The following is a 17,409-nucleotide window of genomic DNA, read 5'->3' on the forward strand; positions in this document are numbered from 1 at the left end:
ACCCAAGTGATCCCGGTGCCCCACGAGTGCTCTGTCTTACTGTGCCCCCATCTCGGGGAGCGGCCGGACACTGACATTTGGAGGGGGAAGAACCAGGTTTGGGCGGAAGGCGATGGGGAGTATGTGACAGGCCCAGCTCCCCAAGCAGGTTTGTTCCTTGCTCTGCCATTGCCATCCAGCACAGGGCCCGGTTCACAGCTGCCGGTGCCCCTCTGCACTGTGGGGCTGTGCCGGGGGTGGCCAGGGGACAGTGCAGGACAGTCGCAGGGCTAGGAGGAGCTAGGGCGATTCTGCACCAATGGGGTCATTGCGGCCAGGGTGTGAGGGCGGGAGCCCAGACACCATCGTCAGGAATTCTCCAGAGGAAACCCAGCTCCCCCTGGGAAGCCGTGTGCTCGACTGAGCTGTGTGTGTGTGTGTGTGTGTGTGTGTGTGTGAATGCTTGTCCCAAGTCCTAGCTCTTATCAGGCGTAGCGCTCACAAAACATTTCACAAATGACAGGATCATCATCCCTATTCTAGGGAGGGAGAAACTGAGGCACAGAGCAGCCACGTGACCGGCCCAGGCTCACCCAGCGGGGCCGTGGCACGGCCAGGTCACACTGGCTCGTCATGTATGCAAATGACCCAGCATGTTTGTGACATCAGGAGGAGGCAGTGGGCGCCCAGGGAGAGCGCTGACAGGCTGAGTGGTCCCTGGCCGGCCGGCCGGCGGGGCTCGGGGGTGCCAGGCCCAGCTGCAGGGGCACAGCAAGCCAGGGCAGAGCCGCGTGTGCCTGGCCGGTTGGCGGGGCTCGGGGGTGCCAGGCCCAGCTGCGGGGGCACAGCAAGCCTGGCCGAGAGGAGGCGAGTCCCGGCTCTGGTGAGTTGGGCAGCGCTTGGGAGCCGGCTGGAGGCCGGTTTATTCCTGCCTGACGCTGTGTGGCGAGGAGGGTGCTGGACACAGAAACACCCCCACCCCACACACACAGCCTGAGCAGAGAGACCAAGGAGCAGCCTGTGGAACCGAACACCCCTCCGGGCCCAGGGTCGAGGCAGGCTGGCAGGGGGGAGCCGGTAAAGCTGTGGTTGGGATAAGCAGGGGACTCCAGTCTCCAGGGCTGGCACCTTCCCATCACGGCTCTGTCTGGGCCAGAGCCGGACACCGCTGAGCTTTCACTGGCCCTGCCGGCACTGGCTGATGCTCTTGGCTTGGGATGGTCACACGTCCCATCGGCTGAGGTCTCACCCAGCTCCATCTCTCTTCCTCGCAGCGACGGAGAGATGCTTCAGGAGTAGGCTCCCCAAGGAGCAGGGAAGGGTCCCTCTGACGAGGGGAGTCTCCTTCCAGCAGACGTCCTTGCCAGCACTGAGTGGGTCCTGGACACCCTGCTGCTCCTGGCAGCTCTTCACATCCTCTCTCAGGCAGCAGCCACCTTCTCCTGCCTCTTCCTCGTACTGCCCTTGAGCTTCTTCTTCTTGGAAATTCATGGCAGGTACATTTAACACAAAGGGAGGGAAATACAGATCCACACAGAGATGGCAGCGACCGGTGGAACTCACTGCTGCAGGATTTTCAACAAATGGAATACTGTCAGCCAGATCCCCTGCTGGTGTGAATCAGCCCCATTCCACAGGAGTCAATGGGGCCAGATCCCCAGCTGGTGTCATTTGGGGTTGCTCTGTTAACATCAGTGGAGCTACATCGATCTATGCCAGCAGAGGATCTGTCCCAGCCATGACCGCGGGGGATATGTGCACTGGGGGTTCTTTTCCTCTTTTTGATTGGCTCGTACGTGGTTACTGACAGATTTGTGAGGGAGAAGCCGATGAGCCCAGACGTTTAGGGAGAGGAAGGAGGAGGGTCGGTGCAATGGTGAGAGCACAGCGTGGTGCTCTGGAGACCTGGGTTCTAGTCCCCGCTCTGCCACTGACCCCCAGAGGGCCTGGGGCAAGTCCCTGACCCTCTGTGCCTGTTCTCTCAGTGGGGGTAGGCCTGGCATGGCTGTACTCCCCCCAACAGGGCTCCTGGCCCCCTCCCACGCTGGGCACCTCACCCTGGCTTCTCCGCTCTGTTCCTGGCAGGGGGAGCCCGGCGTCTGAGGAGACGCGGCAGCCAGACACAAGCCTGGAGCGCAGAGCAGGCGAGCGGCCCCGAGACAAGGGGCTTCTCCAGGGGGGACGTCCTCCAATGTCTGCGGGGCACCCTGGCCGTGCTGGTGGCCGTTTACTTCCTGATTCGCGTCTGGGCCCTGGCTGACCCCGCCCGCAGCCGCGGAGGTGATGGGCTGAATAGAGTTTCCACGGCTGTGTGGCTTGGCCTCTTCATTCTTCTCCTGGGTGCCCGGGCCGGGCGGCTGTGGGAGAGGGGGGGCACCTGGGGCCCTTCTCGCCCCATCCCCGAAGAGCCGTGGGCAGGGGGACCCCTGTCACTAGGGAATACGGTTCATGCAGGCAGCCCCCCGCTCGCTGTCCCCCCCATCCAGGCCTAGACGCCGGCTCCCTCAGCACCCACAAGCCACAGCCCTAGGGGTGCATGACACTTGCATTTGGGAGGCGGGAGCACTGGAAGTGCGGAGGGGGGGGCACAGGCACCTGGACCATGGCTCCGCCCCCACTCTGCCCTGTGGCCCTACCCCCGCTCGGCCTCCTCCCCCGAGGCTTCACCTCCTCCCGCCCCCACTCCGCCTCTCCCCCCGAGGTGCCCCCTGCTCGCTCCTCTCCGCCCACGAAGGTACCAATTGGGGGGGGACATACTCAGTAACTAGAATAGGAAAGAAGTTTACAAATATGCTGAAAATAGCCCCACCCCCCAAGCTGGCAGAGCTCCCCCCCAACACACACCCCTCTTCCAAAGCACCCACCAGCAAAAACAAGCCCCCCCATCCAGCCCCTTTTGTGCCCCTGCCGCGCCCCCAGCTCCTCCTGCTGCACCTAGCACTCGAGGGGGTCTCTGCACATGCCTCTGGGCTGCACCCCGTGCGGGTTCTCCCAGCCCAGCCCCGTGCCCCGTGCCCGTCACTGCCAGCAGGGTGCTTGGTTCAGCCCCCCGAGGCTCAGCACACCAGGCCTTGGCACAGCAGGCCCCAGCTGGTGCAGCGAGTCGGCTAATGCACCTTTGCGGGCCAGCGCGGGCGGGCACGGGCCATGCACTGCTGCTGGCTCTGAGGTCCATTGTCCCAGGGGCAGGCGAGAATCTGTGCCAGCTCCAGAGCTGGCAGGGAAAGGCAGATCCCCTGCTCGGGAAAGTAATTCCCCCCCACCCCCGCCAGCGGCGAAGGCAGGCCGGGCTCCCGTGGGCTCGAGGAGCTTAATAAATATGCCTTGACGAGGCAGCGAAGTGCTGAGCGGCTCAGTAGGCTCCAGGTGCCTGACTAACTCCACATCACCCAATGAAAACATCTCCTCCGAGCTGCGGCCCAGCCCCCTCTGCTTGTTCCCTTTGGGCACAGGGGTCACCGGCCCGAGCCTGCACCCCATCCCTGCTCTCGGCTTTGGAGCAGGCGCCCTGAAGCTGCCCCCAGCGGAGATGGGAAGCAGAGCGGAGGGAGCTGCGTGCAGACATACGGAGGGCTTGGGTGGCAAGGGGTGTTTGCAAACCACATTTGGCCCAAGTTTGGGGTCACTGCGTAGCCTGGCCAGGAGGCTGGATTCTGTGGGGTACTAGGCTGTAAGTGAACGTGGCTTCCCCCCAACTGCCCCCCAAGCCACCAGCCCAAGAAAGCCCCCTCAGCCTCCAACTTTACAGGTTGTTAAGGTCAGGCTTGACAAAGCCCTGGCTGGGATGATTTATTTTGGTTTGGTCCTGCTTTGAGCAGGGGGTTGGACTAGATGCCTCCTGAGGTCCCTTCCAACCCTGAGATTCTGTGATATGATTTACCCCAAACAGCCCCAGCTGTGACCCAGCCCCCCAACCAGTTCTCCAGTGTCCCCTCGATACCCAGCCTCAAGCTCACCCTCAGACACTCACCCCCGAAAGCCCCCAAACCCTCAGCTTAGCCTCAGACGAGCTCCCCTTTTTATACTCCTGTAACCCTTCTGCCAGGCCGAGTTGATAGCAGCAAGGGCCGGGTTCAGTACATAGGGGTCCCCTCCCTACAACGTAATGCAAAACCAGCTCGAGCCCCCACCCAGTGACCTGGGAAAATCTTACGCACACCCCTGGGCGCCTCGAGGAGGCAACACTGCCCCTCTCGCAAGCACAGAGTCTCGGTGTAGCAGAAAAGGTTTAATTACATGAGATAAATAACAAGCATTAAATTGGGAAAATACCTCAACTAGAGTTCATAGATCAAACCGTGAGCAAAGACCCACCCCTGGAAATTGGGCCGTGTCCTTCTCCCTGGGCTCTTGAGTCCAGCAACCCCCAAATCACCCCAAGACTCCAAAGTCCAATACCCCAAATGTCCCTAGAGTCCAGCAACCCCAAAATCACCCACAGTCCCCAAAAGTCCCACAACCCAAAAGTCTCTGTCCCGGGTCAGTGTAGCCCCAGAGTTCGAGAGTCTCTCTGCAGGGGTTTTCCCTCCGCCAGCCTGGGTAGAAAGGGGCACCTTACGTGGTCCGGGGCCGACTGCCCTGCCTCTTCGTGGGGTTCTGCTTCCGCCTTCCCCACGAACTGCTCGGCTCCGCTCCGCCAGCTGCTCTGCTCCACCAGCCGTCCCTCGATCCGCTCCAGCCGTCCCCGCAAACTGCTCGGCTCCGCTCGCTCCGCGGGCAGCTCCAACCGTCCCACAAACCACACCACTCTGCCAGCTGCTCTGCTCTGCAATATAGCTTCAGGCTCCCCCACTAGTTCGCACAGCTCTTTAGTGAGTTCAGCTCAGTAACCTGTAAGTTAGATTCTTAAGGGAATCAAAAATCAGCTTTGATATTCAAGAGTAGAGAGAGGAGGAGATGGAATTGGTGCTTCTGGTTCACACAAGGAGCCCACTCCCTTGTCTGGTGAGTGCCACTCAATTGATGGTGAGACTCCCTGTCACAAAGCAGTTTCACAGTTCCTCATCCACACAATCAGGGTGACAAACACTCCACTCCTCCCGCCCCAACAACAAAGAAACTGGGGATCCCACAGCTGCCAAAGCTATGCCAGGCGGGGTGGGTGTGCCCATGCAAACATGACCAGCCCCTGAAATTCTTTTCCACACTTGCCATAATTCACCACCAGATATCAGGGTAGAGCTCATCCTGACTCTGCTTACACTCCCATCATCCACCTCCTGGGCCCCAGCTTCCCCCTGCCTCCACTTACCCACGAGCCAGCCATCCCCTGCCCCGGCCAGCCGTCAGCTTCCCACCTGTCCCCATGTTAGAAACCCGGAGATGCCAGCCCCATCCCCCTCTCACCAACCCCTGGCTCTGGTCTGTGACCCACGTGCCCTGCCAGCCCGCCCAGCCCCACCTGCCAGTGTTGTGTGGCACCATGTCCTGCCCCCTCTGCTCGGGGCAGGGTGCTTTGCCCACAAGCTGAAGTTTAGGGACCCATGCAGACCATTTCCAAATGTGCCACAAGCATGTTGTCTAATTCCCATGCACCACAGTCCCACTGCAGTTCAGCTCTGCACCTCTGGGCCTCCTGCATTCCCCCCGAGCCTCAGACTGTCCCGTCCAGCCCCCTCGCTGAGAGGCGGCCGCCATCTTCCCTCGGAGCCGCCGCCTGGCTTTGGTCTGGCTGAGAACTATGGGAGCTGGCGGCCATCTTTGCTGGGGCGGCGACTGTAGGGACACGGCTTGGGGCACCATGGCTGCAGCTCCATTCAAAGCAATGGGCCAAGGTGGCCGTTCCGAATAGGGTAGAATTCATGAGTTTGCCACCAGCACGTGTGAGGTGCCAGGGGTGCAGGAGAGGAGACCCCCGGGGCCAACTGCTCCCCTGGGAAGGGGACGCAGAGCGAGGGGCTGGGGGAGCACAGAGCACCTAGAAATCTATCCCCCTCCCAAGGTCAGGGCGGGGGCCAGGCCCGAGGCCCAGTTCAGTGTCAGGGGGTTGCACCCATGGAGATGCACTGGAGCCATTGCTTGTGCCCTGTGCTAGGTGGCAGGGGCCTGCCCTCCCCCAGGCCGGGGGAGCACTGGTTCGGCCAAACCCCAGCGCAGGAGAATGAGGGGAGAACGAGCTCTGAGCGGCCATAACCCAGCGCCGGGCGATAGGCAGGGTATGGGCAGGTGCACAGGCTCTCCTTGCCCACCCTGCCCTGGCGCTCGCCTCGGGGCTGTGCTGGGGAGACAGGAGCTCCCCCAGAGAGACCCTCTTCCCCAGCTGCCCGTCACACAGGCTGACCCGGGCAGCACCAAGCCTGCCCCGTGGGTGCTGGTTTCTCTGCAAGGAGGTTGTAACGATGCTGGTTCTGGCGGGACCCAACTGAGGTGCCAATTCAGAATCATTTGCTTAAACAGGGCAGTTACAGCCCAAGGCTGGGGGTTTTCCACCTCTAAGGCAAACCAAACCAGCCAGACAAAAAGGACTTTGGTTTCACCCCACTGGCTAACCACAAGTCACACAAGCAATTTCCTTAGACACTCCAGTCTCCCAGTATCCCCACCAGCGCACTCGTCCTGGGGATGAATGGTTATGAAAACCAACACCCCAATAAAAGAAAAAGGTTCCCTCGATCCCAAAGACTCAAGCCCCAGACCCAGGTCAATATACACATCAGATCTTACCCACAAATCACGCTGTTGCCAATCCTTTAGAATCTAAAATCTAAAGGTTTATTCATAAAAGGAAAAAGGTAGAGCTGAGAGCTAGAATTGGTTAAATGGACTCAATTCCATACAGTGATGGCAAAGTTCTTAGTTCAGGCTTGTAGCAGTGATGGTGTAAACTGCAGGTTCAAATCAAGTCTCTGGAACATCCCCAGCTGGGATGGGTCAGTCAGTCCTTTGTTCAGAGCTTCAGGGCTTGTCTACACTTACATTTTATAAAAAGAACAGGAGTAGCTGAGGCACCTTAGAGACTAACAAATTTATCTGAAAGCTTTCGTGGGCTACAGCCCACTTCCTGGGATGCTCAGAATGGAATATATAGTAAGGAGCTATATACACATACAGAGAACATGAAAAGGTGGGGGTTGTCCTACCCACTCTAAGAGGCTAATTAATTAAGATGAGCTATAATCAGCAGGAGGAAAAAACCCCTTTGAGGTGATAATCAAGATGGCTCATTTCAGACACTTTGACAACAGGTGTGAGGATACTTAACATGGGGAAATAGATTCAATGTGTGTAATGGCTCAACTTTAAATACAAAAATGATCCATGCACCCAGACAGCATAACCAGAACCCCACAACCTGGTCTTAGACACCTTATTTGACCCCCTTTATACAAGATTTGGTGCCACTACAGGACCATGGTTGCAACAATGATCTCCACGGTCCCAGTTCCCGACAGTAGCGTCACAGAGGTTACCCAGCCAGCGGCTTTATGACCTCGGGCAGGAAGCCGCTCTGCTTGCTGTGTCACAATGGGGGACTGCCGGGTCAGAGCCCCAGGGCGGGGCGGGAGCTCTCCTGTGTGGGGCCCGGGCAGGCCAGTCGCAGAGCGAGGCTGGGTCCCGTTTGGTGGCCCTGGCAGGCTCGGGGAGGCCGGAGAAGGGAGGCAGGCCTGGAGTTGGTGGAGGCTGCTCCCAGCACATGCCTGGGGGGCCCGGTGCCCAGGGGGAGCGGGGAGCTCAGACATTACTCTCCAGTGGTGAGTTGGGAACTGTTTCCTGGGGAACCTGCCCTCCTACCTCCTCTCTCCTCCTGGGGAGAATCCTGCACCTTCCCCTAGCGCCCCCGCCCCCGGAACCTGCACCCCCCCCTGCGCTGCCCCCCCAGATCTTGTACCATCCCCTCTGCCCCCCGCGGGATCCTGCACCCATCCCCCCCTTGCACTGCCCTCCCTGGATCCTGCACCATCCCCCCCTGCGCTGCCCCCCCAGATCCTGCACCCATCCCCCCCTGCGCTGCCCCCCCAGATCCTGCACCATCCCCTCTGCCTCCTGTGGGATCCTGCACCCATTCCCCCCTGCACTGCCCTCCCTGGATCCTGCACCCATCCCCCCCTGCGCTGCCCCCCCAGATCCTGTACCATCCCCTCTGCCCCCGTGGGATCCTGCACCCATTCCCCCCTGCACTGCCCTCCCTGGATCCTGCACCCATCCCCCCCTTCACTGCCCCCCCCAGATACTGCTCCATCCCCTCTGCCCCCCGTGGGATCCTGCACCCATTCCCCCCTGCGCTGCCCCCCCCAGATCCTGCACCCATCCCCCCCTGCGCTGTCCCCCCCAGATCCTGTACCATCCCCTCTGCCCCCGTGAGATCCTGCACCCATTCCCCCCTGCACTGCCCTCCCTGGATCCCGCACCCATCCCCCCCCTGCACTGCCCTCCCTGGTTCCTGCACCCATCCCCCCCTGCGCTGCCCCCCCCCAGATCCTGTACCATCCCCTCTGCCCCCCGTGGGATCCTGCACCCATCCCCCCTGCACTGCCCCCCCAGATCCTGCACCATCCCCTCTGCCTCCTGTGGGATCCTGCACCCATTCCCCCCTGCGCTGCCCCCCCTGGATCCTGCACCCATCCCCCCCTGCGCTGCCCCCCCAGATCCTGTACCATCCCCTCTGCCCCCCGGGGGATCCTGCACCCATTCCCCCCTGCACTGCCCTCCCTGGATCCTGCACCCATCCCCCCCTGCACTGCCCCCCCCAGATACTGCACCATCCCCTCTGCCCCCCGTGGGATCCTGCACCCATTCCCCCCTGCACTGCCCTCCCTGGATCCTGCACCCATCCCCCCCTGCACTGCCCCCCCAGATACTGCACCATCCCCTCTGCCCCCCGTGGGATCCTGCACCCCGTCCCCCCGGCGCGGCCCCCCCCGGATCCTGCACCCATCCCCCCCTGCGCTGTCCCCCCCAGATCCTGTACCATCCCCTCTGCCCCCCGTGGGATCCTGCACCCATTCCCCCCTGCGCTGCCCTCCCTGGATCCTGCACCCATCCCCCCCCTGCACTGCCCTCCCTGGATCCTGCACCCATCCCCCCATGCACTGCCCTCCCTGGATCCTGCACCATCCCCTCTGCCCCCCATGGGATCCTGCACCCATCCCCCCCTTCTCTGCCCTCCCTGGATCCTGCACCCATCCCCCCATGCACTGCCCTCCCTGGATCCTGCACCATCCCCTCTGCCCCCCGTGGGATCCTGCACCCATCCCCCCCTGCGCTGCCCTCACTGGATCCTGCACCCATCCCCCCCTCTGCTGCCCCCCCAGATCCTGCACCATCCCCTCTGCCCCCCGCGGGATCCTGCACCCATCCCCCCCTGCGCTGCCCTCCCTGGATCCTGCACCATCCCCTCTGCCCCCCGCGGGATCCTGCACCCATCCCCCCCTGCGCTGCCCTCCCTGGATCCTGCACCATCCCCCCCTGCGCTGCCCCCCCTGGATCCTGCACCCATCCCCCCTTGCACTGCCCCCCCTGGATCCTGCACCCATCCCCCCATGCACCACCCCTGCCCGGATCCTGCACCATCTCCTCTGCCCTCCATGGGATCCTGCACCCGTGCCCCCCTGCACCACCACCCCTGCGCTGCCCCCCCCAGATCCTGCACCATCGCCTCTGCCCCCTGCGGGATCCTGCACCCATTCCCCCCTGCACTGCCCCCCCCCGGATCCTGCACCATCCCCTCTGCCTCCCCCCGGGATCCTGCACCCGTGCCCCACTGCAACCCCCCCTGGATTCTGCACCACCCCTGCACTGCTCCCTCCCAGGATCCTGCACCCATCACCCCTGGAGCATGTGCCCAACACCCCTGAACTGCCCCTCACCCCAGATCTTGCACCTATCACCCCTGCACCACCCCCATCCCTATGCATGTGTCCCCTCTGCACTGCCCCACTCCAGTCCGCAGGAATGCTGCACCCCTCCCCCCTCCCTGGGATCTTTACCCTCTCCCCTTCCCCCCAGACCTCTGTCCTCTCACCCCAGGCTGTGCCAGACCATGCTCTGTGGAGCCAGAGGCACCGTGGGGGCAGGGAGGTGCCGTAAAGGATGCTGCTGAGGGGCTCGGTCCAGGCTGCATCTTGCCAGCTGCAGGGACGGCCTTGTGCTGGCGCATTGCTGCTCGGGGGTGCGTTGCCGCAGGCTGCCCCACCCCCTGCTCGTGCCGAGGGGGCTGCAGCGGGAGGCAGGGCAGCAGGGGTCCCTCTGGCTAGAGGAAGGGGCCCGGTGAAGAGGGGAGCAGCACCTCCCCTTCTCCCCCCTCCTACGGTGTCTCCTGTCCCCTGGCAGGGCGAGGGCCCGGACGTCGCAGGAGCTGCTGCAGCCCGTGCCACGTGTAGGTGGCGGGGCGCTGGGGTGGACGCCAGCTCCGCTCTCCACTGGCTCGTGCAGATCACGCTCTTCCTGGCGCTCGGCCAGTGCCTGGCGTGCGCCGGGATCCTTGAGGCCACCATCCAGTGCCCAGCTGCGCTCCTCTTCTTCGGCCCCATGGTCCCGGTGCTATCGGACGCGCTCGGCACCTTCCGCCGCGTGGTCCCGGCCTTGCTTGTCTTCTCCATGTCCGTGTTAGCAGCCTCGCTCCTCTACGCCGGCATCCCGGGGCTGCGGGCTCTGCTGCCCCGCGCCCTCCCGCCTGGCCGGTGAGCGCCCGGCAAAGCCCCGGCTCAATACAGCCGCAGACAGAGACGTGGCTCGGGGGCTTTGTGTTCGCTCTGCTGCGCGGGCTGGACAGCGGGCGTGGGGACACCGCTTGGTCACCGCGCTGCCAGGTTTGGGGGAGAGCCGGGGGTGCCCGGCGTCCGGGGCTGGCACATGGGCCCAGGCTCCCCTAGCACTAAACCCCACACAATGCCGAGGCCCCTTTGTGAAGCTAGGCCGTAGTTCCCAGTGTAGCCGGGCACTGGGCGTTGTGCCTTAGGACAGCCAGGCCCAGAGGGTGCAGTGACCCTGCTGCTGCCCCTTTCCATTCCACCGGAGCGGGCACGGGAGCGGTGTCACGGAGTGTGGGGGAGTCCGGCCCGGCACCCCCGGCTTCCTGCGATTCACCAGGGCTCTCAGCCAGCCAGTAACGCAGAAGGTTTATTTAGACGACAGGAACACAGTCCAGGACAGGGCTTGCCGGTACAGACAACAGGACCCCCTGTAGTTAGGTCCATCTGTGGGCCCCAGGGAGGCCACAGCCCCGTTGGGAAGCCCAAGCCCCGTCGGGCGCCCCTCTCCATTTCCCAGCCAGCTCCAAACTGAAACTCCTTCCAGCCTCTCACTCAGCCTCCCCCCGGCTCCTCCCCCAGCCTCTGTCCTTTGTCCAGTGTCCCGGGCAGAGGTGTCACCTGGCCTCCAACCCCCCTCCTGGGGTCTCAGGTATCTCCCTTCCCCAGTGCAGCCGTCCCAGCACAACTCCCCTGCACCCTTCCCAGGTCAATACTCCCCTCTCAGCATTCACATCACACAGCCGGAACATTCCCACTTCCTCACAAGCGGGCACTGTTTCTGCCCCGGGGCAGGCGAGAGGCCGTGCCAGCCCCAGCGCTGCCAGGGAGAGGCAGATCCCCTGCTCAGGAATGACCACAAACCCGGCCAGGGCTCCAGAGCGGGTGAACGGCTCAGAAAGAGGCAGCGCAGATGGAATGTGGCACCGTTTCAAAGGGAGCCAGGTGCTCGGATCGCTCCCTGCTGCCTAATGAACGTGTCTCTTCTGTGCTGAGAGCAGCATCTCAGCCCCGGCCGGCAGCCCCTCCCTGCCTGCCGCTTCGGCTCAGCCATCACCGTTCCCAGACCGGCTCTCGCCTGCGGGTCCTACTTGGGACTGATCACGGGCCAGGCCGGGTAGCACCTCTTGTGGAGCGACAAGCCCCCTGGACAGAGTCCGAGAGCTGGACGGAGCCGCAGCTGAGGGCAGGGGGTTTGTCCAACCTCCTTTCCTGAGTGCCAGCAACCCTAACCCTGCCCCCCACCTGCCAGCCTACCCGCTGTGCCCAAAGCTACCACAAGCCGAGGAGGGACGGCCAGTCATCCAGGACCCCGCGCCAGCCAGACTCCAAAGCCGGGTGTTCTGGGCGGAGGCAGGAGGGACGGTCTGGTCAGTGGCTTGGCCAGGTACAAGAGGCAGCGTGGGTAGAGCAGCATGCTAGAAGATCAGCCATTGGGCCCCTGTGAGAGGGCTACAGACTGCTGGAAAAGGGTCCTTACTCCAGACTGACTGCTATGCCCCCAACGCTGCCCCTCTGGTACGGCTACCCCCCTGGTGCCTGGCTGGGGGCACGGAGCCCTGGCACTTCCCCGGCCCGGCAGCGGGCATGGAACCCTGGCACTTCCCCGGCCCGGCTGCGGGCATGGAACCCTGGCACTTCCCCGGCCCGGCAGCGGGCACAGAACCCTGGCACTTCCCGGCCCGGCGGTGGGCACGGAACCCTGGCACTTCCCCGGCCTGGCGGCGGGCACGGAACCCTGGCACTTCCCCGGCCCGGCAGCGGGCACGGAACCCTGGCACTTCCCGGCCCGGCTGCGGGCACGGAACCCTGGCACTTCCCCGGCCCGGCGGCAGGCACGGAACCCTGGCACTTCCCCGGCCCGGCAGCAGGCATGGAACCCTGGCACTTCCCCGGCCCGGCGGCGGGCACGGAACCCTGGCACTTCCCCGGCCCGGCGGCGGGCACGGAACCCTGGCACTTCCCCGGCCCGGCTGTGGGCACGGAACCCTGGCACTTCCCCGGCCCGGCTGTGGGCACGGAACCCTGGCACTCCCCCGGCCCGGTGGCAGGCACGGAACCCTGGCACTTCCTGGACCCAGCTGGTCCGTGAGCACATGGGGCTTGATGTCTCCGTGGAGGTGAGGAGCCAGCGAGGGGCATGGACCTACACTGCCCATGGCAGGAATTCTCCACGCTCTTTGCCCGCCGTGGGCTGGCCCTGCTCCTGCTCCTCTCGGATTCCTGTTCCATCCTACAGGGGCTGGGTCATTCCCTGCCTTCCCGAGCCCCTGCGGCCCCTGCCCCTCAGCGCAGTGCTGCTCGTCCCGCTCCCCCGCAGCCGGGCCGGTTACTGCAGGCAATTGGACTTCAGCATCCGGGCAGCTGTGCTGAGCCAGTGCTGCCAGGGTCCCTTTTTGACCGGATGTTCTGGTCGAAAACCGGACCCCTGGCAACCCTACTGCTGCCCCTCCCCCTCCTACCACATCCCCCACCCCAGCATCCTCTGCTGCCCGTCTCTCGAGTACCACTCGCCTTCACGCCCAGGCCGCGGTGTCTCAGCTAGGCCTGGGCGGGGCACCAGGCGCATGGCACCGGGGAGAGGGGGCTCTCCAGGGCTGGCTGTCCGCAGGGCCAGAAGGAACCCACCCACCCGACCTCCGCTGGCCAGGGGGAGGGACTGGCTTTCCCTGCCTCCCCACTGCTGGCCACCTGGCCACCCTGAGTGGCAACCAGCCCCACTGCTGCCTGCGGGGCTCTGCCTGCCCCTCAGTCCAGTTCAGAGGCTGGTTCTGGGCAAACCCGGCCTTGTTTGTAGGGGGCCGGCCAGAACGCCACCCTGAGGAGGTGATGGCCACATCTGGGGGAACACGGGGACCCTCTTAGGCGGATCTCGTTCCTTCAGGGAGGGCGCTTGCCCCCTGGCTACCATTCAGCAGTGCCCTAAAGCCACGGGTGGGCATCCTGGGTCTGACACAGGAGACTGGCCCACGGAGCCAGACGTGGGCCAGGTTCTCTGGCTAGGAGGGGGCTCCTCCCCCGCTGGTATGGGGCGTGTTAGGGGTAGTTAGAGAGCCCCTGGCTACGCACTATAACAACGGGCACCCACCTCGGAGCCTGGTCTCACCTAATCATCGCAGAATGTGGCCACCAGCGGCGTCTCTGAGCCCAGCCCCGACAGGCCCCAGTGCTTCGGCCACGCCCGGCATAGTCCCCAGTAAGGGTCAGTGTGGCTGACTCCTACTGTCCACGCCCAGCGTCCCTGGGCCTGGACAGGCGGCTGCCACGTGGGGCAGCGACTGCATCAATCCACCCTTGCACTGCACTGCACACAGGCCCACGGGCCAAGGTGGCCTGGCTGGAATTACGCTCAGGCGGGAGCACGACTGGCTGAAAGGCCTGGCTCACACCAGGGTTAACAATGGCTCTCGCTCAGCCTGGGAGGGCGACTAGTGGGGCAGCCCCGGGCCGGTGCTGTCTGCTGTGTTCATTAAGGACTTGGATAAAGGAGTGGAGAGTGCAGCCTGCAGCCCCCCCTCCGCTCCCTCCTCCTGGGGGTGACCACAGGCTGCTCCCCGCAGCCCCCCCCTCCGCTCCCTCCTCCCGGGGGTGACCACAGGCTGCTCCCCGCAGCCCCCCCCTCCGCTCCCTCCTCCCGGGGGGGTCCGCAGGCTGCTCCCCGCAGCCCCCCCTCCGCTCCCTCCTCCCGGGGGTGACCACAGGCTGCTCCCTGCAGCCCCCCCTCCGCTCCCTCCTCCCGGGGGGGTCCGCAGGCTGCTCCCCGCAGCCCCCCCTCCGCTCCCTCCTCCCAGGGGTGTCCGCAGGCTGCTCCCCGCAGCCCCCCACACCACTCCCTCCTCCCGGGGGTGTCCGCAGACTGCTCCCCGCAGCCCCCCCCTCCGCTCCCTCCTCCCGGGGGTGACCGCAGGCTGCTCCCCGCAGCCCCCCCCTCCGCTCCCTCCTCCCAGGGGTGTCCGCAGGCTGCTCCCCGCAGCCCCCCCCTCCGCTCCCTCCTCCCAGGGGTGTCCGCAGGCTTCTCTCCGCAGCCCCCCCCTCCGCTCCCTCCTCCCGGGGGTGTCCGCAGGCTGCTCCCCGCAGCCCCCCCCTCCGCTCCCTCCTCCCGGGGGTGTCCGCAGGCTGCTCCCCGCAGCCCCCCACTCCTCTCCCTCCTCCCGGGGGTGTCCGCAGGCTGCTCCCCGCAGCCCCCCACTCCTCTCCCTCCTCCCGGGGGTGTCCGCAGGATGCTCCCCGCAGCCCCCCCCTCCGCTCCCTCCTCCCCGGGGGGGGTCCGCAGGCTGCTCCCCGCAGCCCCCCCTCCGCTCCCTCCTCCCGGGGGTGTCCGCAGGCTGCTCCCCGCAGCCCCCCCCCGCCGCGCCCTCCACCCCGGGGTGTCCGCAGGCTGCTCCCCGCAGCCCCCCCCTCCCTCCGCCGGGGGTGACCGCAGGCTGCTCCCCGCAGCCCCCCCTCCGCTCCCTCCTCCCGGGGGTGTCCGCAGGCTGCTCCCCGCAGCCCCCCACTCCTCTCCCTCCTCCCAGGGGGTGACTGCAGATCCCCCTCTCTGCTCTCAGCTGCTGGCTTTGGAGAGGCTCCTGTTCCTGCCCAGCGGAGCCTAGTGGCTAATTCATTCTCTGCTCCCTGCTCCTCCTCGGGGAGTTAAGTGGCCCAAGTAGCCACCTGAACCCCTGGAGGCCTTGTGTGAGGTGGACACCGCGGCGCTGGGGCATGGACAGGAGTGTTGTCGGTAAGACACAGGCGATAACTGTCCCGCTCGACGCGGCCCTGGGGAGAACCCCGCTGGAGCCCTGCGTGCCCACGGTGCCGTGCAGGACGTGCCCACGCTGGAGCGTGTCCAGAGGAGAGCAAGGCAAAGGAGAAAAGGTTTCGAAAAGCTGCCCTGTGAGGACAGGCTAAACCACGGGGCCTGGTTAGTGTTGAGACAAGCAGACCAAGGGGGAGGGGGACCTGGTAACGCTCGCACCCATGTCAGGGGCTCAGGCTGCTGTAAAGAGGACGGGGATCAATTGTTCCTGCAGGCAGGACAGGCAGCAATGGGCTTAATCTGCAGCCAGGGAGATTTAGGTCAGATAGCAGGAAAAGCTGCCACACGCTCGGGTAGCTAAACTGTGGAGCAGGCGTCCAAGGGCATTGGATGACCCCCATCTGGGAGGGTGTAAGCACGTGGGGGCTGGACACGAGGGCCCTTCGGCCTGGCGTGTCTCTGATCCCACGGGAAGCGCTCAGCAGGGGGTGCTATGAAGAACCCTCCCGCAGAGGGGCAGGTTGCTGGGTCAGTGGGGCTGCTTGCTCTCAGGTGAAGTCTCTAGAGGAGGAGGCTGCACTGGAGCGGGGTCGGAGAAGAGCCAGGAGTGACTGAAGGTTAGAAAATCTGCCTGATAGTGACAGACTCTGGGAGCTCAGGCGAGTTGGCGTAACAAAGAGAAAGTTCAGGGGCCATTTGATCCCAGTCTGTAGCTACCTTCCTGGGGGACAGATATTTAATAATGGGCTCTTCACTCTAGCAGACAAAACTATAAGACGAACCCAGGGCAGTGTGATAGGCGGTGCCTCGAGGGCACCCCCTGGGGTGAGGGTGGGCACCTCTCTCATCCCAGACCCCTGCCCGGATGCCATGTGGGGCTCAGGGTGGGGCCCTGGGTCTGAGGGAGGCAGCTCCCCACGGCTGCAGCCCAGACAGTAAACAAACGAATCCTGCCCCCGCCCACGACGGTCCGGCCCAGGCTGCGCTCCCCACACGGCAAACGGGGACTGGTCTGTGTGAGGGGCTCGGCCCTTGGCCCCCCGTGGGTCTGAGGGGCCCAGCTGAACGCCCTGGGCTCTGAAAAGGGACCCAAAGTACAGACGGTCCCTCAGGCTCTCCGGGGGGCAGGTGGCAGGGGCTTCTCGGCAGCTGTCCTGGGAGGCAGCCCTGCCCTGCAGGGCGAGGGAGCCCGACGCTCCAGCTCTGCTCACCGCAGCGTGCCGCCCTGCCTGGGCCCGGATCCTCTTTCCAGGAGCCGGCCCTCGCCAGGCTGCACTGGTGCGCGGGTGCGTCAGGCTGGGAACACGGGATCATATGTTGGGAGTCCACCCTGGGCCGCCAGCAGCACCGGCTCCAGCTCTCCCCTGGGGGAGGTCCAGGAGCAGGGGAACAAAGCCTGGCTGGAGCTGAATGGGAGCATGGAGCTACCTCCTCACGGATGGGAACGGACCAGCCGCCCGCAGCCAGACACTCTGCTCTCTCCCGGCTACCCCCCATCCAGGGACCAGGTGGTGTCAGAGACCAGAGCACCCAGCCGAAGCTGCTCCGGACCCAGCCCCAAGTTACTGAGGCCACCATTTCTGGAGCTCGTTAGTGGCTTGCAGCCTAGGGCCGTAAAGAACCGCGAGGTCCTGCCCAGGGCCACCCTCTGTAGGGCATTAGCTGGTGTTTTGTCCAGTCCAGGGGTTTGAGCATTGGCCTGCTAAACGCAGGGTTGTGAGTTCAATCCTTGAGGGGGCCACCTAGGGATCTGGGGCAAAATCAGTCCTTGGTCCTGCTAGTGAAGGCAGGGGCTGGACTCAATGACCTTTCAGGGTCCCTTCCGGTTCTAGGAGACAGGGTATCTCCAGTGTGTTCCTGTGTGGGGAGGGCCACTTCTTCCCCAGGAAGAGAAACCCACTAGGCAGCTCCCCCAGGAAAGACAAACTCCACATGAGAAACCTGAGCACAAAGCCAGCCTGACCCCCCCCCTGAGTTATGGGGTGGGGGGAGGATGCTGCTTTA

At 64.4% G+C, this 17,409-nt stretch overlaps 1 protein-coding gene across 1 annotated transcript; it reads left to right on the plus strand.

Annotated features, from left to right (window-relative positions):
* Positions 1 to 7,403: 7,403 nt before the first annotated feature.
* On the plus strand, positions 7,404 to 10,629 carry LOC123371826. Its single transcript, XM_045019683.1, has 2 exons — positions 7,404 to 7,670; positions 10,249 to 10,629. The coding sequence occupies exons 1-2, from the start codon at positions 7,404 to 7,406 to the stop codon at positions 10,600 to 10,602; spliced, it is 621 nt and encodes a 206-aa protein (XP_044875618.1). The 3' UTR covers positions 10,603 to 10,629.
* Positions 10,630 to 17,409: the final 6,780 nt, after the last annotated feature.

Source organism: Mauremys mutica, chromosome 5 (genome assembly GCF_020497125.1).
Source record: "Mauremys mutica isolate MM-2020 ecotype Southern chromosome 5, ASM2049712v1, whole genome shotgun sequence".
Lineage (NCBI taxonomy): Eukaryota > Metazoa > Chordata > Testudines > Geoemydidae > Mauremys > Mauremys mutica.